At 38.9% G+C, this 22,945-nt stretch overlaps 1 protein-coding gene across 1 annotated transcript in view; it reads left to right on the top strand.

Annotated features, from left to right (window-relative positions):
* The window catches only part of PDE3A (phosphodiesterase 3A), a 264,141-nt gene that overhangs the window by 216,222 nt on the left and 24,974 nt on the right, over positions 1–22,945 (top strand). Inside the window, exons 5-11 of the mRNA XM_055711753.1 lie at positions 3,081–3,196; positions 6,893–7,112; positions 10,920–11,005; positions 11,465–11,634; positions 12,965–13,102; positions 18,582–18,693; positions 22,168–22,281. Coding sequence (XP_055567728.1) covers positions 3,081–3,196; positions 6,893–7,112; positions 10,920–11,005; positions 11,465–11,634; positions 12,965–13,102; positions 18,582–18,693; positions 22,168–22,281 — 956 coding nt within the window. The remainder of the gene's footprint in view (positions 1–3,080; positions 3,197–6,892; positions 7,113–10,919; positions 11,006–11,464; positions 11,635–12,964; positions 13,103–18,581; positions 18,694–22,167; positions 22,282–22,945) is intronic.

Raw genomic sequence — 22,945 nt, 5'->3', positions numbered from 1 at the left:
ACAAAGCAATAATTAATAAAGCCTTGAAAGGAATTTCAGCAAGATCACTTGAGGAATTGTACGTATTTTTGTTTTGCCTGGAAAAAGAGTTCTGGATTCTATCATGAAATGTACACTTTAAGGTTATATTCATATAGTGCATCATAGAAACAGAGCATTACATCTGCAAAGCAGTTTACATAGGCTGAGATACCTACCTACTCCATTTTGTTCCCAAACCAAAATTTAGTTCCTAAAGCATGTCCCTGAAAGTTTTTTAGAGTTATTCAGAAGCACACTAGTTCTCAATATTCTGTAGAGATGGGGTTTTATCTTATGCCTGTTGTACCTCATGACTGACTATACCACTTAGGTATTCCCTGCTCACTCTTACCCATTCTCTTGTTCTCAGGGCCCAATCCCTGAGCCAGTATCATTAAAATACATAGTCCTCCCATGAAATGGAGAGAGAGAAGTTGTGTTTGCTCAGCTGCTTACAGCCAGCAGCTGACTGGTTTCAGGCATTTGCCATGGACCCCCTAATAAAGTTGCTTCTCTGCCTGAGGGTGTTCAGACCTAGGTACCTCACATCTTGGGACTTCCATGCTACCAGATAGCCTGAGTTGAGCTGCATTTAACTCTCCACAGGGGCTGTGGCAGATAATTCAGTAGCAGCCAGTAAAGGAGTCACGTGGATGTTAGTCTTGTTGGAGGGGTGCTCATCTGCAAGAAGAGAGGTTTGGGTCCCGTGCACTGTTAACTACAATATGTTGCATAGCTATTTCAACAGGATTTCCTCCTTTCTGGCTCCATGAATATTTTTCTCTTCTAGTCAGAAAGCAGAAGAGCCTTCCAGAGAAGGGCAGAGGGCAGTCATGCAGCCTGGTCGTTACGGTGCCACCTTGTGAGAATAAAGTTCAGGTCCCCTCTCCACCTCAGCAAGGACTATCATCTTGGAGCTGGTAGATGAGGAGAGATTGTGGAGACTTACTTTGGGGCAAGTAAGACCAGAGCAGAAGCACCAAATTCAAGAAGTGACTTCAGAGTCATAATATCAGAAGACTCACATGTTTTTCTGCAATTCAGAATTTGGTACAGTAGTAAAGAATAGGACCTAAGAAGGTCACCAGTGTTTGGTGTTGGATAGCCTGAGTGAATGCAGCCCTGGAGAGCTGCCCTGGTCAGTCTTTCTTCCAGATACATAAACCTTTACCATAGAGGAAGCTTTCATGTAGGGTGCCGAGGTGCTCAAGGCAGCCTGCAGAGTACACTGAATGTCTGATGCAAGAAAAATATATGATTAGCCAAAGTTCCCTTTGTGAGGAGTCCCATGTATATCAGTAAAAGTAAATATAAAGAAGCTATAACCAAATGGATGTGTTCTTCAGTCACTGGCCTGTGGTTCCCAGGGTGCATTTGATTTATACTGTTGATCCCAGACTCTCACATAGTACATAAGCATGCTAAGATGGGAATCAGAGAGAGAAGGAGAAAAATTAAATATTATTGTTGGTCCTTTTCTAAAGTTGCTATATAACTCTACATGATGAGCCAACTAAGCAGGCTATCAATTCTTCCTACATTTAATGTCACCAATTGTATAATTATAGTTCTGTCAAGCTTCCCAGCCTACTGTTTGCAGTTCTTCTCTTACAGTAGGAGAAACAGTGTTTATTCCAGAAGAGGGAAAAATGAATCCTATAAATCCAACTTAATTTAAAAATTTTGGCAGAACAATATAGATTTGCTTTCAAGGAAAATTTTGAACTGAAGGGGGAAAAAAGAAATCTTGATTTCTAGTCTTCTAGTCTAGAAGTCAAAGAAGGGGGTGGGGGGGGAGCAGGCAGGATTGGTTTGTTTTGCTTTGGCTTTTCTTTACAGTAGGCCAGTGTGTTATATTCTTCCTGTCAATTAAAGAAACAAAACCACAAAACAATTAAAAAAACCCAGCTGGATTCTTTCTTTGTCTCATTTAATCACAGATTATAGGAATTTGGACCAGTGAAGACAGCAAATATTTTTTGTAGGTAGTGCATGCTCTTCCAAAACAATAAGGTGATTGTAGAGTTAAGACAATGTTACATGCTTTCTTCTTTCAGAACACTTTTCTTTTTTTTTAAGTTCAGCTGGGACTAGGCCACTTTAAAATGCTGTCTTCTGCCTCGCGTGCTGTTTCATCACTTAGATGTGAGGCTGTGAGGGGAATAGGGAGCCTGAGAGGCCTAGCAGATCTATCCAGAGAAGTCATAGGCCTCATGAAAAAAGCCATTGCTATGTTCCTGCATTTTATGAGTGTCATTCAGGAAAACAATGATAAATACAGTTATATTGCTTTACAGAAGTATGTGGCCTCTTCTGGCATGCAGTGGTAGCCAGAAGGCTGAAAGCATGCACCCATCCTGTTGTAGGGGACTAGCATTTGTTACACACACACAGAGACACATGCACCCTATTTTCCTTCAGTGAGTTTCTCTTGGATCAGTGACCAATGTCTTCAGGGTCTGTCAATATAACTGTTTTTTGAGATGCAGCATGTGTTTCAGTTGGCTAGAACAAGAAGTGCTTCACCCAGAGAAGAGGCGCACCACCAGCAACAGCAATGCAGGGCTCTTCCGAGCCTCTTCCCGCTGCCTGAGGAGCTCCTCCAGTGCCCGAAGGGTTACTGGGGATCCGCCTCGGTGGTTGCAGCGGAGGAGTCGAGGAGATTGATTTTTCACTTTTGCTGAGAACTTCTGGGACTTCTGGCTCTTGTAAGAAGTCATTAAAAGAGAATATAAATTTATTTCAAGTCAACTTTTAAGCCTCTTTGTATTGTCAGGACAATATAGTGAAGACATCTTTGTATAAGTGAAGGGAGCAGGCCTCAGTGCTGAAGGAAGTCCAGCTTTGGAGCGTCTGCATTGTAAATATTTTTGCTGAATACAATACTGAGCGCCTCACAAATAGCAGTTCAGCCAGTAGATAGATGCTGTTTTTCTTGTTGGATTTTATTCTATTTCAGTATCACATACTTCTTGCTGTGGCTCCTAACATCTCAAAATTTTTACTTTTGAGGCTTTTTACTGTGTCAAATGATGCTTGTTTGTGCTCTGTTTTTGCAGCAGTGACTCCTGGAACAGTTCAATTCTGATGACAATCACGAAGAGCAGGTCCTTCTCCACCTCCTACGCCATGTCTTCTACCAACCACCTGAATGCCAAAAGGCAGAGCCGACAAGGTGAGTGGCACCCATGGCTCTGTCAGGCTTGCTTAGCTGCTTCTCTGGGACTAGCACATGCAGCTGCTTTTGATCTCTGTCCAATCTGTGTCTTTTCTTACTTTTCCATGAATATAAATATAGTTACTTCCTTTATTTAAAAAAAAAACCACACACAAATTGGCTTAAAATACCATAGCTCATAGTGATGCCATTGTAAATGTTTTGACATTTATGATTTATAGGGGTTAGTCATGACACGATGCGGCAAGTGCGATAGTAAATTGTGTTGTCATTTATATCCATGTAATTCCCTTCACTACAACAAGGCTGAGAACAGGGTGTTTTCTGTAACATTTGTTAGACTGTCTGTCTGTATTGCCTGACTGAGATTTCCTGAAGCACAACATACATTATGCCATTTGGAGCTCTAGGCAGCGACTGACCCGTCTTACACAAACATATCCCAGACAAAGCCATTGTAGCTCAGAGGTCTGTCACTGTATATTCATTATTGAGAAATTCCAGGTAGACTTACTGATTTTTAGAAATGGGAAATATGGGGCTTTTTACTCAGCTTTTTGAGCCTTTAAAAAGATGACTCCTGCTTTAACTGAAGGAAAGAAATTGAGAAGATGACTTCTTAATTGATAGTGAACTATGCGATATGAGAGCCATGAAGCAGTCTTAATCCGCAGTAATGTGGTTTTCTTCCCTGTACAAATGCAGGATAAAATAATGTTTATCCATGCTTTAACTTGCAATTCAAAATGATCACAAGGCCTTCCTTTTTTAAATCAGCCTGGTTTTTTTCCCAAACATGGAATAATGTTGAGATAATGTTACTCAGAGATACTGGCCACCCAGACATCAGATGGAAATTGATAGATGCCTGAAGCCTGACATCGAGAAGTCAGAGAATCCCAATTTAGTTTGAAGATATGGCTGCACAATTACTAGCATTGTCACATCGCATCTCCTTTTCAAACTGAAGAGTTTATTTAATTTCCTCTTGTACAGAAGCTGCTTTGTTATACCACAGTGAAGATTAAGTAACGTATTATTATCTTAAAAGGTAACATGCATATAGGCAAATGAATAAAATCAAACCTGGAAAATAATGGAGATATAGTACCAAGGACCCAGGAACTTGTTTTAGAATAAATCCAGTTTAGACCTGTGATTTTCAGAGATTAACCCATTAACTTGAAAGCAGGGGGTGTGTGTATAATATTTTATACTTGGAAAACAAGACTTACCAACCTCGTCAGTTTTACATTCAGTCTCTTCTGCTTCCAGAAAGTGTTAATAGTCATCTCTATCGCGCAGATATGTAAGCTCCCCCATGATGAATGGAGAACTGCATTCCATCACAAGCAATTCCTGATTGACAGGAATAAAAATTTAGCTCAACATTTTAAGCAGAAGATTGATGTTTTAGACCGTTTACCATCATGATTTTTAATTATGATTTATTTGTGTTCCAACTAAAGAATTGCTTCAATTTGCACTAGTTACTACAAATTAGGCTTTTATATATCAGCTCAATTGGCAATATGTAATAATTCTCAGTGGAAGTTGATCTAGCTAAATCTGTAAATCTGTTAGTTTATGAAGTATGTCTTTAATTATGCATGGTAAAATTAGCATTTTAAAATACTACTAGCTATACCTCTTTTGGCAAACCTCTGAAGAAAACTCAAATGTTTTCATATGTAATTTCACATCACATTGAAGTTACTGTTTTATTTCTTCAACACTGCACATGTGTAAAAGTTCTGGAGGACCTAAGCAGATGACTGTACTTCTAAAAAAATTCTACATGTATTGTTATTCTTCTCCTATCCTGATTGTTCAAAATTCCTTGTTGTAGCAAGGCATGCTTTCTCTCACTTTTGCCAACATACGGTTAAATGTTGGATTATTGAAAATAGGTTTGCATTTTTCTGATAAACTTATTTTTGGTTACTCATCCTGGCAATTTACTCTTAAAAAAAATAAAAACACAACCGAGAATATTTCAACAGGAGAAAGCCAGCTGCAATTCAAAATACTATTGTGAAAATTGCTGTTTACATTCACAGTACTTGCTTTAAATGGTTGAAAGATGACCATATATACTGTATTCTCTAACAGTCATGAAGATTATCTGCTAATGTGTAGCTCATAGATAGAAAATAATCCAACTCAATCCCCTGTGCAACTAGCAGACTGCAAAATGTTTTTAAAGACATATTTTTGTTGGATAGAAAGCAGATATGTCAAATAATTAGTAAATGTGAAACAGAGGCTTCCTGTATTTTAAAGCAATTTCCATAGGTCATGGCCATCTGATAACTTTTTAATTGCTCTGTAGGCTGTAGGTTTCTGATCTCAAGACTGGCATAATATTGTAGTTGCAATCATTGAATTAAGACAGTAATACATACCACATGTTTGCTGAAGAAATAACCCTAATCAAAACTAGGAGATGTTGGATATCTCAAAATTACAGTGTGGTTGCTGTCAGAGATTGTTTTTAACTCTTGGATTGTAAACAGCAAATCACATTTTAACCTCATATCACAGTTTTTATCAGGAAAAAACACCAGAACTGTACACATATATCCTGCAAGGTTAGTATTTCATAAACTTAGATCAAAATACTGCCTTATTCCAAGATAATTTTTGTATCTGGAATCCATTTAGATAGTGGGCACAATTCAAACATAAAACTAGTTGAAGTTCCTAAGTCTTTATATGATTTGGCTTTGAAGATGAACATGGTAAATGAACTGGGGCTGAGTTCCTACAAACTTTAAAACAGGACAGAAGTCAATCCATGAATTTCCTTTTAAGACAGATTTTGCTCCTCTGTGCTTTATTGTGAATGGAACCTTTTTGTTTGAGACTAAAAAAAGGTAAAGTGGATTCAAAAAGAAGGTGGCACTTTGTCTCAAACACTGGACTGGCTGATGCATTTCATCTTGGCAATGGTGTTTATACAGAATAAGGGACAGAAAGAACTGCATCTTGCTAGTGGTTGCACATGTGGATATTGGCAGTTTCTGGTACACTAGCTCAGGAGTACAACACCATGTGGTACAGGTAATGGTCTCATGTCTCCCATCATGAGCAACTGATATTGAAAAATAAGCTATGTAAGATCAAAGCTGAAATCTGTGCAGAATGCAGAAATGGCACCATAAGTGCAAGATTTTATGTTCATATTATGGATGACTACTAAATATTGCTTTTTTGGTTTGTTGCTAGTCTTTACACATGTAGAAATTTAAATTTGCTGGGAATGTGTGCAAGCCTTTCTTGTCCCTGCTTTACAGGTGGAGACGGTGAAGCAAAGAGAAATGGCAGATGGGTCTAGGAACTGCCTGTTTGGAGTTTGGTGTCTCTGTCACTAGAACATGTTGTTATCAGTAGTCATGACCTAATGCATGCCTTTAATTTCATACCTGCCAGTTAGTGCATCCTGCTCAACAGGGAGAATATGCTTCGTGTTTTGAGCCAGATCTTCAGCAGGTAGAAGTGGCTGATATAATGGAGTTTCATCTCTCTGTGACAGCCATGGGCTTGGGTCAGAGTGGAGGGTTTTCTCTTATTTTTCCATTTGAAAGCTGTGCTGGTACCTGCACATCTCAAGAGGAACATTTCTGCACGGTGAACTTGTACAACTATCTGCCACTTCTGTTAACTGTCAAGACTCTCCTTTTATTTTGCCAGGTATTCCACCAAATATTTCACCTCTCACCTCCCCATGCCACTCACCAATTCAGGGGACACCGGCCACAAGTCCTACTGGAAAAACATCTTCAGTGTCATTTCCAGACTCTACCGATACTGACACCAAGCAAGGCTTAAAGCCACACAAAGTCTTAACTTCTACTCAGAGTGCACCTAGCCTGTCAGACCCTATTATCAGCCCTTCTGTCATCTGCAGCAGGTGAGACTGTAATTTGGCATGAATTGGAATCATTTCATGTTGTTCTTATGAACAAGTTCTTTTGGCCCACATGTAAGTTTTTGTGATTTTCTATGGTATTATGTATTGATACTTCACCATATCTAAGTAGTTCTTAGTATATGAGTAACTGTGTGGATTGATGCTACAATGTGCTTTTAAAGTGCAAGACAGTTAGCTACTTTTATAGTTTTTACTCATGTCAGATGCACAATTCATAAATAAATTCTTTGTCAACAACTTGCAGATCCTAAAGTCAGATTTCCTGTTAATTTGTGTTTCTCACGTCATGCCCTTAATGTAAACAGTCACTTTCAGGTCACAGGCCAAGCCTTTCACAGCAAGCACCTGGTGTTTGATAGAAAAATCTGACTGCTAGGTTTAAAAGCCAACAACGTTTGAAGAGTATATAGTTTTGAGCACTCTCGCAGGAGTGGATCATGTCCTCTCTATAGACAGTCAGATTATGTAGCATTGGGATTTTTTTCAGAAATCAGCTGCAGCTGAGTTCTTTGTACTGCTAAGAGTTACAGTAACACAGTTTCATTTCACACTTTAAATTAGCCCATTATTAGATTACACAGACCTGCTCTGCAAAATCAGCATTTTGGAAAGAAAGTTGTTCTTCTTATGTTCTCGGAAAGGATTCAGTTGCTGAATTAGGTTACTGGAGTTTGAAATATGTGTCCAGTTTAGAATACTGGGAAACACTGGTATTTAGAACCCTGTTCCAGTGCAGTTTCAAGGTTACCTTACTCATTAGGTGTTACTTTTAATCATAGTAGTGAATGATTTGTGATTATTTGCTAGCCAGCAGACAGCATATCATCTGAGGCTGGGTTAAATGTTAATTTTTACTATCTCTGGAAAGTTTTTTGTTTCTGGCTTCAGTCACATGACTTTGGATATGTCTTGGTATCCTGTGTGCAGGGCTAGGAAGTGGGTGTGAGAAAGTCAAAACTAAGATTGCAGGTTTTCTCAAGGGAGTCATCCTCACTGGAGCTCAGACGAGAATCCTGACAGGCTTTTAAGTATTTAGGTGACTAAATAGAAAGTAAGTGCTTTTAAATGTTTTCCAAAAGTGATGCAAAACTGGGACTTGCACTGATTCATTTGAAATGAAAACCGGATTACACGTAAGAAATATACCATAAATGTGCTACTGGCTTATTAAACTGTACCATTATTACTGCTTCAACAAATTGTTATCACCTTAACTAGGAAGCCTTCTATTAAAAAGAAGTTGAGTTGTATAAAAAATGTCTAAAAAAATTAAATCAGGATAAGGTTGTTGTAGATAGTAATGAAATATATTTTCTTGATAGGTGTAGATTTTGGTTTCAATGTAATCATGGGTTAAACGATCATTAGCTTTCGTGCAGCTACTGTCTTATGGGTTCTACATAGGTTGCGTAGCATATTTATGTTCTCGATTTCCTTGTTTTCAAATGCTTAGACTGCATGAGCATCACAATTGTTACATTGCTGGCATAGACTATGATGTTGATTATTTGAAACAAACATATTATTTAAAATCTTATGGTGTAATGTCTGCTAATAGAATTAGCACCCACTGTTATAAATAGTTACTGTTCCTTTAACATCCATTGAAAAATCATAAGCACTGTCACATTTCTAGGCATTAGTATATAGAGATGTCATATCCACAGATACAAGCTCAACCAACAACACACAAATAATGCACCCCTTAGTAATGTAAACACAATTTTTAAAAAAAAAACAACCTAAAACACCCAACCCCACAAAAAAACCCAGAGGTTAAATGGCTGAGACAAGCTGAGGGAGTTAAATTAATGACCACTGAAAATTAAAATTTGTTCATTTAATATTTGAGTTTTCACATTGTAGATTGCTAGTCTTCATGGTATGCAATCCCCTACATTAACTTCCAAAAAACCTGCCTTGCTAGGAAATAATACAAGCCAGCAAACCTCTGCCATCACCAAACTAACCCCTTCCCTAACAATAACAAAGAGGAAATGAACTCCTGATGGGTTCAGTGTTTTAAACCAGATCCACCCAGTCAGTGGGATCAAGATAGCAGTTTTACTGTAATTAAAAATTGAAATGTCATAGGACAGCAGAGCTTGAAAAATGCATTAAAGAAGAACATATACTAGGCAATGCTGTTAAAATAACTTTTAAACAATGGGGTTTAATTCTGCTTAGTGAATGAGTCAGGAATCCTGTGGAAAAAATGTTAAACAACCCTGCGATTAAGGAGTACATTATAATGCCTGCGCATGAAGGGGATTGAGTTAAACTTGCATAGGCATGTTTCCTTCTGACATAGAGCAGATTTCAAGTGTTCTGCTAGATAGATTAGCAATTTTATTTTTTTTTTAATGCAGTGTTTTATGTGGGCCATACATATTAAATCAGTGTGAGTTTGCATATTTTCCGGAAATAAAGAGGTGCACTCATAATGACACAAAAGCCTTGTAACATTACAACCAACCAAAGGCTCTCTTTCTCTTACATTTTGGCTTGTTAGCATTGACCTTATGGAAATCACATGGAATGTGGGAGGGAGAAGTAAATAATTTTTTTTCATCTTGTTTATAGACCTGAGTGATACTAGATTTATTTGCTTGGCTGTGCGCTGCAAGTATCATTGTATACAGATTTGTATTTTTATTTAAAATTCTTTCAGGAATTCCTTATGTTTGTAGCGCATACCAAGCTCCAGAATATGTTTTGGGTGATCCAGTTAAAACCCATCTGACATAGGATTTCAGCCATTTTTCTATGGTGAACTGACATTGATGCAAAGTTCCTACTACAGAGTTTGACCAATCAAAATAATTTCATAATATTTGCTTTTCAAAGGCTGTTACGTATGAGATATGCTACAAAATACTGACTCAAACCAGACAAAGAAATGTTAAAATGTCAGGTTTTCATGGATCGATTGATATAATACTGCTAACTAAGGCTTCTGATTTTTAGGTTCTCTCACGTTTTCATGATATATCATTGTTCCTTCAGGTCCTACACTCAGTCATATTGGGACATTGTAATTTAAAATGTTCCATCTGGTATTGATGTTCACATTTAAGGCTTAAAGGGAATCACACACAAGGAATAAAGCATTTTACTGGGAAAGAAGAGCCAGTCATTTAGAAAGACCAGGATACTGTGATCTCTCCCACAATGTCTTTCTGTTCTGGGAATGATGAAGGAAACTCTGTCTTCTAGTCTCATTGCTGAATGTGTGGATGCCTGATCACTCACCTCATGTTCTGTCCAAAACGCCCCTATGGTTCTGATGTACTTGGTACGTTGTCACTGAAGTAATTGCAAAATACCTTTTTCCTCCTTAAGAGGAACATATTCAAGTTTTAAGCAAGAAAAGAAGAGCAAAGCCACAACATTTAGATTGTATGGCACTCTGGCACATTTTCATCATTTGAATTCATGTTTATAGGGCAGCTGTAGTACAAACCCAAGGGATTTCTTTGTACTGATAAACTCAGGGAATAAAAAAAATCATTTAAAAAATATCACATGGTGTAGGTTTACTGTTGGCAACACAAAATTAATGGTGGTGGCCATTTAGTTCAAGGTCTTTTTGTATTTTGTCTTTTTACATTCCTGACTTCCAATAAAACTTCAGCTTGCTCTTGTAATTTTGTCTGGAGAATGCACCCTATACCATAGCTTATACTGCATGACATAATCTTACACAGTCAGCAGGAAATCATTTTACATGAGACTGTCTAATGTGCGTGGTTCTTTATATTGTGCATGTTTCTTGATGTATTTCAGCTGTGGCAGGCCCTATAACCAAATAGAAGCTGGTGATGGGACACTAGATAGAAATGATGGTACCACACACACCCTGAACAGAACAGGTAATTCTTTGTCCATCAAAAATTCCTCATAACTTAACATTCAATAATCATTCATTGAAAGAGCAGATATGCCTGTCTGTCAGAAAAGGAGAACATACATAGGTGAGACCATACAAATTGTCTTCGAGGCTCCTTTCCCTTTTGTATGTACAACATGTGCAAAATGCTAATGAAGAATAGAGTTAAAATATAAAGGAAATACAGGTTTCCTCATCTAACTAGTCAGCTCAAATAATGGTCCTCAAAATTTTTCTCACTCTTCAATACTGGATCCCATTTTTTACACTCTGCAGGGTATATGCTTAATGCCTTCGGACAGATTGTCTGACTTTGAACCCAGCCAAGCAGCACATATGTATAATGAGTCAGAGATCCTGTTGCTATTATTCAGAAGGTCACAGGATGACTTTCATGCAATCCTTGCTGTTCACACAACAAGCTTTGTGATTTGTGTCGTAGATGATCCTGCGCAAGCCACTTCTGACTATGAGACCAACAACAGTGATAGCAGCGATATCGTTCAAAATGATGATGAGACAGATTGCTCCAAGGAGCAGATGCGGAAGGGATCCATCTGTAGGACATACACGCCTGAGACCATCATTCTGCATCCCTTGATACCACCTGAGGTAGCTTATTTAATTTCCACTCACACAATAGACTGAATGTATACTGACACTGGGAAACAAACAAACAAAAAACCCCAACAAAACAGCCAGAAACCCCAAATCCCTACAAAAATAAACCAAAACGAACCTAGGGCTGTCTAAAGATTGTGGCTGTGGTTTTAAGCAACAATTGCAGCAGGCTCCTACCTTGCAGTAGGAGGATTGACTTTCAAGAATTGAAAGGAACCATTGAAATGTGTGAGAGCTGCTAAGCACTGGCCACTTGTGAAACACTAACCATCTATTCTGATGAATAAATGTAAGTTTATGGATCTGGCATTAGACATTTCTGAAATGTTTGGCTTCTGTGTTAGCGTTGCCTTTAAAGGGAATGGATTGGAAGGAAATTATCTTCTCAGGCTACCAGCATGATACATGTAGTTTTCCTGTTCAGCCACTTCAATCTTAATCGCCTTGCAATCTTGGCTAAAATATACAGTGGTCCTTATTTTAAAATATGTTAACACTTGTCTGAGGGGGCTGTGTGATGTTATTGTTGGTGTATGTCTTGAACGTAAGAACATTGCAGTATGGTAAACAAGTGCTGTCTTCTCACAACTACTGTATTCAGCTGTAAGCTTGAGTGAGATGTAGAGGGAAAGCTTTTTTTAGTCGAATTTTCTACAGCCTGTTGTACAACTGAATTAATATATTTAAAATGGCATGAGCTCTTGAAAAATGTATTGTAATCTGTGGGGTTGGATATGCAGAGAGAAGACATTTTTCTTGAGATATTTTGGCATTTACTCATCTACAGTTTCTTAGTAATAATGAAATTCAAGGAAGTATACAGGGAGAAATGTGAAAGGAGGGGAACAACCCATCTTTTGTTTGCAGACCTTGAAAAACAGGTAGGTTTCATTTTGAGAAGTACAAGTCTTCGCTTGGACCAAGCCCCATTAGCCATGTTAGATTATAATGAATGGCTCCTGATGCGGAAATAGAAACCAAGCACTTTTCCCTCTGTACTGTAGCAAATTTTGCAATGAAGACAGAATCCCTTGGAAATGAATGAATGAATCCCATGAATGAACAAATGAATTTGTCTCATGGATAAGCTAAGAGACTGATGTTTCATATACAGAATTTCCTTTTCATTGAAGTGAAACAAATTATAAATGAGAGTGACTAGCTGCAGGGCTGGTAGAAATGGGGACATCTCCACTGAGCTGAGTAAAGTACCATCGACTTACAGATGATGTTAATGTGACCTTTGTTTTTAAGAGCATAAATTTTTCCATGAGATGCTTCACAGAACTGAAATTCCTCTTTATTCTGATTTCTGGCATAGGACAAGCCTGTACTTGCTCCTGAGCCTCTGGTTATGGACAACTTGGATCCCCTGATGGAGCAGCTAAATAGCTGGAACTTCCCAATCTTTGATTTGGTGGAAAAAATCGGAAAGAAATGTGGTCGGATTCTCAGTCAGGTGAGAAGGTTATCTTGTCTGCACTGACCGGCTAGATTGCTGACAGATTCAGACAAGTTGGTGTTAAGACCCATGGTCCTTGCAGGCTGGTCATCCAATGAACTGGGATCCCTGCCACCTAATTTAAGGTTGACAATATGAACTCTGTCTCATTACATTCCTTACTTTTAAGTGTCTGTATTTTTAAATTTAAAAATGTGAAAGAAAAAAACACATACCTATTTTGCCTGCTTCTCTCTGCCAATGAGTTTACATAAAATTTTCTGAATATTCTCTTCTATCTGAAGGAGATGCTGCCACCCCTTACTGAGGTTTTTTTGAAAGGGTTTCTCATGGGGTTCAATATGTGAGGGATAAACAGTAAATATATTCAGTTGATGCAGGAAATACAGAACTTTGCTCTTTTTTTTTTTTCTTTTTTTTTCTTTTTTTTATACTGGAGGTTTCAGTCAGCCTGGTCAAGTAAGCAAGATTACAGGAAGTGGATGAAAAAAATAGTCCTTGCTGTATTCCCTCACCTTTAAAAAGTCAGCACTTTGGTAGTGAATTCATATCATTTTTACATAGGCAAGACTAATATACTATGAATCAGGATGTGAAAGCTTACTAGTCTTTCTTTCAGCTGTTTTTCATTCTCTTGTAAGTTAAATGCAGGTACTGACACAGCCCGTCTCTACCCAGCACAATTAATCTCACTTCCATAATCACTTTCTTGGCTGAACTTTCTACTCTGTTATGCCCCTTTGCCTGGCACACTGATAAATTAGCCATTTTTTTCCCACGGAAGTATTGAGGTTTATCAAACAGGAAAGGCAAGTAATTATTATTATTTAGGGATGGAACAGAAGAAAAACCCAAGAGAATCTGATTGATCTGGTATCGCCTTACAAGGCATTATGTAGTCATGAGTGTTGGAAAGAAGAGATTATGTTAATTGGTATGATGTGGAACAATTGACACCACCCACACACAGAGGTTAGTGTGTCAGGCAGATCTTAGTACAACAAGCTCCAGAGAATGCTGCATCAAATCTTGGTCCCTTGGTGGTTAATTGTTATTGAGCTAAATTCAATTACCAGTGGTCAACCAGGAAAACCACGGCATGAATTCAAATTTATTATGTGGTCTGCCTTTTATTGTTCTGTATCTTGGCAAGTAACGTCTATGTTTAACCAGCCTGCAAGCTTTCTAGGTTAATTTTAGAGAAATAAGCAAGCTACGACTGGATGTGGATATTGATATAAATTCAGTGATGATCATTGAGACATTTTTGCACTGGACAGTGAGTATGTGATTAAAATGCTCTTCTTGATCATATTGGTCATGTTATTTTCTAATAGTATAGATTAATAAATGAAACATAAGGGAAAACAGAAGTTTGTTTTAATGGCTAACCAACAGTTTGGATGAGCCAAAATTAGTTCTGATTTTGCATGGGTACCTCTGTAGGTTTTAATTACTTTACCAAGTTGCATGGAGTACCTGTCAGGATAATTCCCCTGTGCCTTCCTCAATTTGTACTAAAGCTGCACACCCTGTTTCCCAACATCTCCTTTGTGCACAGGTTCTGAGCATATTATCCATTTTGCAGGGCCACAAAATGAGGCCTGTGAAATAAAATAGAGAAGCTTTAATAAATAATATTTGTGATCAAAATTCAACATTTTCTGTCACAGCTGTTCGTCATAACTACCGCTCCCTAAAAGCAGCATGTAGTAAGTTCAACCTTGTTCTTAAAATAAAGACAGATCCTTTAGTTATTTCCCCCACCTATTCAGATGGTCCTAACAAAATTATTTTCAGAAATAAAAGAACTAAGATATAGAAATCTTTTTCTCTAGCCAAAAACACTGTCTTTTTCTTTATCTTAAATCTTAAATCCTGGGATAATATATAGAAAAGAAAACAAAAGCTCTAATGATTTATTCTCTGTATTTTGCCATTAAATGGATTCATCCATTAAAAATAAGTAAATTAAGAAGCTGAATTAACTATGTTTGCCTTGCTAGGTTAAATTTATGAGATGGAACAAAGCAGAGTTGACACGTGCCTCTAGGGAAGCATTCAGTTTAGAAAGCAAATGCTGGCTTAGCATCTTTAAAGCTGCTTGAGATGTCTGTTTCTTCTTTTTGGAATGTTAAATTGATTTAGACATATAAAAAGACCCCAAACCAGTCAGCAGCCTTAAAAGCATCTGTGCAAAGTACAGTGGCAAGCACTCTAAATGTGGCAGTAACAAATATGCATGATAGGGGTTAGAGGGGAATTTACATCCCAGTCTCATTTCAGAAAGGAACAGCAGAGCTCTCAACTGAGTTGAGTTGATGCTTCACAACAGGCCATGAGATAATATCTTCAGTCACACTTAACACTCTTCTTACAGCTCCTATAAAAGTAAAACTAAAACCTGTGGAATGGGAATTCATTTGCCTTGGAAAGCAAATAGAATGAAAATAAATACACTAAAGTTAAGGTCCCTCTCTAGCTGATTACTGGGCCCATGGAGATGAGAAATGCTGGTGGTGCTTCTACACTGTCAGTATGCCAGCAGCACCGAGGCAGGGTGCCATCATTGCAGTGCATGTGAGTTGGTCCCTGGGTGGTGCCAAGAAGAATGTTTTGTCATCTTACCATGACACATGGCTTCTGCAGAGAGAAACTGTAGTTGTTCTATGAATGTGCAACAGAAATCAATGCTTGGGGGATGGGATATTCCCGGGATTCACAACAGCCCCTGTGAGGGATTTTATTTGTCAGAGCCAGAGACCAGGAGTCAACAGTTTGAAAGAAACACATATTTGAAGAAAGCAAATACAAGAAACAAAAAAGGAGTGCAAGAGGGTTGCCTGCGAATAAGAAGTAAGGAACCATTAACCTGAACTTTGTGTGTGTGCCTGCAACACCCAGGAGAGGTGTGAATGGCAATCCCCATTTCCAAAACAGCTTCCATTAGGAATCATTGAGAAGTGCTTGTCCTTTTTCAGGCAGCACTGCCAGATGTATCTGAGTTATGATTCATTCAAGCATTAGCAATCGCAGCAGAGACAAGCAAAAAACGGAGGCTGGAAGGAAAAGGCAGCGTGGAGCACCCATTGCTAAGCGCCTGGCCATCGGAATTTCCCTGGGCTTGTCCCTGGCAGCAGGGACCACACTGTGGCTGTGAGGGTGCTGTGCTCAGTCCATGGGATTCTATCTCCCAGGGAGCTCATGAAGCAGCATGCGGTTTGGGAAGGAAGGATTTAAAATTCAGAAGGATTTAAAAATGGTTAATCCAAAGCAATGAATAAACAAAACTGCAGGTTTTCTTTATTTTTTTAAATTAAATAATTTAGTTGATTTTCTGGAAGACATTAATGCCCTTTTTTCTTCTTTCTAACCTGCCCTTACCCCTTCCTCCTCCCCCTTTGCTATGACAGAGAGAAAGAAAGGAAGAAAACTCTACATGTCCAAATTACTTGCTTGGCTGATTTTTCTTTCTAATGACCACAGAGAATAATGCCATTTTACTCCAAGTCATGGGGAAAAGCTATCATTCATGTCCATCACAGTCAGCTTTGCTTCTTTTCAACTACTGTGGAATTTCCTGCCCCCAAAACCCAAGGGGAGGAAAACCAGGCTTTTTTTAAGATACGTGCTTTATTTAAGATACCTATCCCATATTGGTAGTGTAGACCAGTAGGGTTTGGGACTGCAGAATAATGTTTCTTTATGTTTCCTTTTTATATACAGAGATATTTTTCTGGAAATATGAAGTTTACCGTTCAGTGATCTAAGACTAGAGTGCAAAATACCTCATCTCTCCATAGGTGACATTTTGGTTCCCAGCTGATTTACTTCAGCTGTGATTCCAGATAGATAAACAGAATTCTAGCAGTTTCTAATCCAAATTATGCATAAGGTCAGTCTTTTCACTCTCCCTCAGTACACGAGGATCCCATGGGGTTTTCAGAGAGTGAAGTTTTGCCTTCTACAGGCCCTACCTTTTACTCTAAGCTCATGTCTTCCACAGCACTGTAATTCAGTAGTTCCTTAGCTCGTTTGTTATAAAGAGCTTTTCACTTTATGGCCAACAGCCACAGCCACAAAGAGAAATCACCACCAGCAGTGATTTTTCTGACTGCATTGCTAGTGACATTTATGCAATTATGGTAGGAACAGAAGTAAGAGCTGGGGCCACCAGCAGACCCCCCAGCTGTCAGATATGTGTCACGAGAGGGGCATCCCAGGTGGTGTCAGACACAGCACTCAACCTGTGTCTGCATCGTCACTGTCTGTTGCAATGTTTTGCCAAAGTTAATTCACATGCAGATTTTTCTTCTTGGGCAATGACTAAGAGGGGAAGCAGCAAGGGAAGATCATTAATGCTGCAAATTCATGCCTTTTTTATTATTCTTACTGTAAAAATCCACAGTGGCAGGACATTTATGTTCATTAAACTTTAGGTGCATCTCACAGGTCCCAATTTGTATATCCAACATACAGAAAGAAATGGGTGTGTATAGGTGTTTGATTTACATTCAGGTGTAAAAAACATGAAACATAATTTGCAAAAATTTCTTATCAGTATAGCACTCATCATTCCAAACGTGCTTCAGATTGTTTAACTCTACACAGATCATTACCAGACAAATGGCATCAAAAGGACAGAATTTAGCTAACAGCAGTAAATAAATAAAGAAGCTGAAAGGCTTTATGGTCCAATTTGTGGAAGTAAAAAGGTCAAGCAGTAATTTTACTATGTCCCATTGTTCTGTATGTCAAGTTCAAACTTGTCTTTAGAAGTGTCCATTTTGCCGTAGCCACTGTCTACATTTCTGAGACATTGTTTGTCTCTTATGAATACCCCCTTACTCATCCATCACCTTCTCCCTTCCAATATGTTCTCTCCTGGATGTCTATAGTCATCTTTTCATGCAGGAACAGGTGGAGCAGCTCTGCTTCTTAAGCCACTTGCTGCCTCTGAAATCCTCTTCAAGAAATCACTTTTGCCATTTCAATTCCACAGTGTGGGAGAATGAAAGGAGATAATGCATAGGATCTGAATGGTTCTCTCCTTTTGTCATTCCTTGTGCCCCCATTTTCTGGGAATTTATTTGACTCATGGATGCTCCTTGGAGGAGTTTGTGAGGAAATTTTTCCCAAGACACTAAAGATCTCTGGATATCTGCCTTTATGTGTGTATGTTTCTGAGGTGCTTGCAAAATTTGGGGGATCCATATGCCTGAAAGGAAGAGAAGAACATCGGAAGGGTGTAATGAAGGAATGAGGACTGTTTGGTACTAATAGCTTGTCTGTTTAGCTACGTAGACACATCCCTATGGAAATGCAAATAGCTGCAGCTATAGCTGGATCAGATGAACTTGAGAAAATAGTACCAGGAAAGCAGGTTTTCATGGAGTAATTTGACAGAATGATTTTGTATCTAATTTGTAAATTTTTTCTCATCTATTTAGCAGCATGGTTGTTTTGTTTTTTTCAGGTATCATACAGGCTTTTTGAAGACATGGGGCTGTTTGAAACCTTTAAAATACCAGTAAGGGAATTTATGAACTACTTTCATGCCTTGGAATGTGGATACCGAGAGATACCTTGTAAGTAAAAATTCCCAGCAGGTAATGATGCTCCATTAAAGTTTTGCATATTTCCCACACACTTTGTTATTGAAGCCCTGCTTGTCTCCTTATAACAGCTACTTTTTTCTCTTGCTACATCACAATCAAATGGATGGCGCTCTAGCCAGAGGCTGGTGACGACCCACAGCCTCTAGTCTTTTTTTCATTCCATGTAATGTTTCATTGTTTTTCATAAAAATTCATGGCAAATTCTGTGGAAGCCTGAAACCATATAAAGCTACTATAGGTACAAGGGACTGTTTCCTGATGATGAGCATACCCCAGTGCCCCAGTTGGAGTTTGCTGAAATATTTCTCTCCCATAAGCAATTTGGATTTTTACACAGTAGCAGTACTATGCTACCAAAGGTGATGAGCTTTGTGAAGCAGAAAAAATATGCCAAGTAAATGAGTGCATCTTGTTCTTCTGCAACTACAGCTCAGCTGATATTTTCCAGTGTGAATCATTTATTCACTGAAAAACCTGCTTTCAGTCATCCCCAAAGTATTTACTAATTCAAATCAAATTTACCAAACCACTTCAAAAGACTGCAGAAGACTTTTTTTTTTTTTTTTTTTTTACAGGAGGAGAGGGAGTTATTACCCCCTTTAGCTGGCAGATAACCCCAGTGTTGAGCAATATAGGACACCCTGATTTCTCCTGCCTCTCAGAAAAATGTATGAAACATTGGTTTAAGAAGTCATACATTTCTTTCTCAAATTGTTAAATACCCGTTGGAACAGCTACAGTGGGAAGGATTGAAGGAAAGCTACCTCAAAATGCCTCACAGCCAGGTGGTTTGGAGACTCTTCTGGGAAAGTGAGAGACCAAATTTCAAACCTTTCCTTGTGTTTGAACCTGATCAGGGATTTGAAGCAGATTATAGCCTGAGCAGGTTATAAGTAGGTGTCTCACAATCTGCCCTACTGAAGGCATTCCTCTTCGTTTAAAACATTTAACTATTCATAGTGTCTCAGGGGGTTTTGTGAATCTAGCCCTTCATTTCCTTGGTTTTTCTTAAGTGTGTTTCATTTCAGTAAAGCAGGATATTTTGTCTAATATTTGTCTAATACAAAATTAATTTACCTTCAGATTTTTCGTTTCTGTGAAGGGATAAAAACCGAAACAACTTATTTGGGCTTAACCACTTCTTTCTTCTGGTTGCTGAACTGAACTCACACAAAACTGCTGGTGAATATCCCAGTTGGTTTACATCAGTAGAAGTTTCACAACAGGCTAATCCAGCCTTTACTCCTGAGAAGAGCATTAAACCCTTAGGCAGGGCCATCCTCTAGTTTTTTCATTAGGAGATTAGTGAGAAGTTCTTAGTACTTTGAGGAAGGCAGGAAAGAGGAGACTCCATCCTTATTTTACTTTCTTCTATCCAGAAATAACCATTCCTACACTGCTGACTATTTTACTGTTAAAAATTTTAGCTAGTGATCACTGACAAGTATTTAAAGGGAAGGTCACAGGGAAGACAAAGGAGAGCAAGAGAGAAAAGCAAGGGGTAAATAAAAAGGCCAAGTGGCATAACATCATGCTCACATTTAGTGAGTAAGAAGAGCAATTGCAAATTCTGAATAAGCCTTCCTGTGTGACACCATCTGCCCTTGGCAGGCAGGATACTGCTGATTTTAGGCATAGACAGAGTAGGCAGTTGCCTCGAGCACTGGAGTGCAGGGGCAGCACGATTGTGAGCCCTCCTGTGCCAGAGCCAGGGAAATGGAGGCTGGCAGCTGCTGCCCCACTGCCGCTGATGGAAGGGGTTAGAACTGTGGGCTCAGCAGTGCTGTTGTGGAGGGGGCAGGTGGCTGTTCCCAGCAGGGGCAGGCGTTGCCTATTCCCTAGCAGTGGTAAGAGGGCAAATATCGATGTCCAGGGTGCTTTCTGCACCCCAGATCCTCTCTTTCCTTCCTCTTCTCCCACAGAAGGAGCGGCCTTAGGGTGGAGTTGGATTTCAGCATTGAGAAACCCTCCATCAGCTGCATGCTGCCTATCTTTAGGGTGCAGCAGGTATAAAACCAGGTTGCTTACACATCTTGCTGCCAGTCCTCTCTATTCCCCCAGAGTACAGAGGTAGAGAGGTTTTTTTCACTGCTAATGAATGCAGTCAACTTTATCTATTACTTCTTAGAGGGGGTTTCTGGACTTGTGTGTGTGTTGGTGCTTTTTCCCAGTGAAGGATACATATAATCTCCAATGTTATCCTGATTCTTGACCATTATCTTCATAATATAATCTAGTTCTTCACCTGTTCCCATCAAGCTTGTTCCAGTAATTGGTTTGCCAATGAGAGACACATGACTGATTGGCAATCACCAAGGAGTCTCCAACTAAGACGACTGATTACCTAGAGATGTAGTCAGTTACTGTGAGTTTTAGAGATGAGAGTGACCCAGCAGTGAAGTCCCACATTTTTGTGCTTTGTCTTCTGGAATGCATCTTTCTAGAACAGCAGCAGCAGTAATGTAGCCACAGGTTATCATTCTGATTAGCAGATTTCTTTGTGTTTAGCTAGTCACTGTAGAAGATACATGTGCTTTGCCCAAAATTAGCCTGAATCACAAGCTGAAATGCTTGTCTTTTAGCAGTTTAACCCCAGATGTAAGCTTTGGTCTTTGTGCAGCAAAGCATTTACTCCTCTTTCAGCATCATGGTAGCTTTTTGCTAGTGTATGTTTAGGTAATGCTTTGTGCTGAACTAGCCTGTGATTCTTTTTCAGTCGATTGTGTTGATTGTGGGATAGTTTATCTGGTCTTGAAGGCTTTGGTGGTATGAGTCTTGGGGTGACTTTCATCTCTCAATTCTGCAAACGGAGCTTGTAGTAAAACAGATTACAGAATCCAGGCTCTGAACTCTTATCTCTGGCCAGAAAACTTCAGAAAGAACCTGGTTTAACTATGCAGTGTACATGTATCCTGAGTTTTATGATTTTTGCAGTGTAGCTGCTGGCACAAGACTTAAATTTGCTCAAGTAGAGTCAGGTAAGTGTTACCTGCCTTATATGTAGAAGGTAGGTGAATTTGGCTACTGAAGTGGATGAAATTTTCTTGCTTATTTCATGTGAATCAGAGGTTAACAGTGCATATTTACATGATGGCATTTAACTAGCTAAAGGCAACTACTGGATTAAAAGATTGGAACTGGTAGCATAGGTCAGGCTCCTTGTGTAACACTTTCTTTGCAAAGTTTCCTACGTTGCACATTTCCTACATTCTCTGCAGTTTTCTCTTTCTTGACTAGTGTGAAACATACCATTGAATATGCTTCAACTTTAGTAAAAGAAAAACTGAGCATTTATAGAATACAGCTGTTTTTCACGCTTGTGACAGTGTTTGATATGTCTCTGCTCAATTGATGGCTATGTGGTACCCACTAGATGGTGCTGATTTCCCTCTGCCAGAAATATCCTTCATGTTTAATAGCTGGGTCCTTTGCTTTGTATCACAGATCACAACCGAATCCATGCAACTGATGTCCTACATGCTGTTTGGTACCTTACTACTCAGCCCATCCCAGGACTCCCAACTGTGATTAATGATCATGGGTCAGCAAGCGATTCAGGTATATTTAAATGTACAAGTATGTGTGTTGTATTTTTGAAGGTTTTTTTCAAGAAATTTCCTGTAAGAAAGCAAACAGTTGAGGATTGCATGTGATACTCGTTATTATATAGACCTTTAAGTTCAGTAGCATGTGGGATGTTGAAGATGTTAATGTGTGTTTCTGTAACTTTGAAGAGAATGGAGTTGGTCCCCCAAAACCTAATACTTTACATTTAAGGGTGTATGAATGCAAGCCTCTGTAGTCATCCATGACAAGAGATGTTTGTTACCATTTGATCTTTACACTAGTTTTTTTTCCTAGGAAAACTGCAGTAGTAGTGCTTTTCAATGCTGCTCCAGAAGCCATGTAGACTTTTAAATCCTCAAACCTTGCATTGTTTTACTATTACAAAACTGCTGGGGCATGCAGGTAGTGCCATGCACTTGACACTGCTTGGCTGTCATGAAGTGTTCCTTTGCCTTTCCTCACTGTCTCCAAAAAGACTTGTTACCATTTTGCAACTAGGTCGCAAGATCACTTGTCTGCTGTTTTATGATTGCTCCTTATAGGAAGCTGTTCTTCTTGCATCTTTATATTAACTTATCCAGGTTTGGCTGTAGTAACTAGAGGACTTGTCTGTATTTTGTGGGAGTTCTGAGGTAGTTACTGGAAAAGCAGGAGT

Source organism: Falco cherrug, chromosome 5, assembly GCF_023634085.1.
Source record: "Falco cherrug isolate bFalChe1 chromosome 5, bFalChe1.pri, whole genome shotgun sequence".
Classification (NCBI taxonomy): domain Eukaryota; kingdom Metazoa; phylum Chordata; class Aves; order Falconiformes; family Falconidae; genus Falco; species Falco cherrug.
The sequence above is the reverse complement of the archived record's forward strand: the minus strand, read 5'-3'. Positions and strand labels throughout refer to the sequence as shown.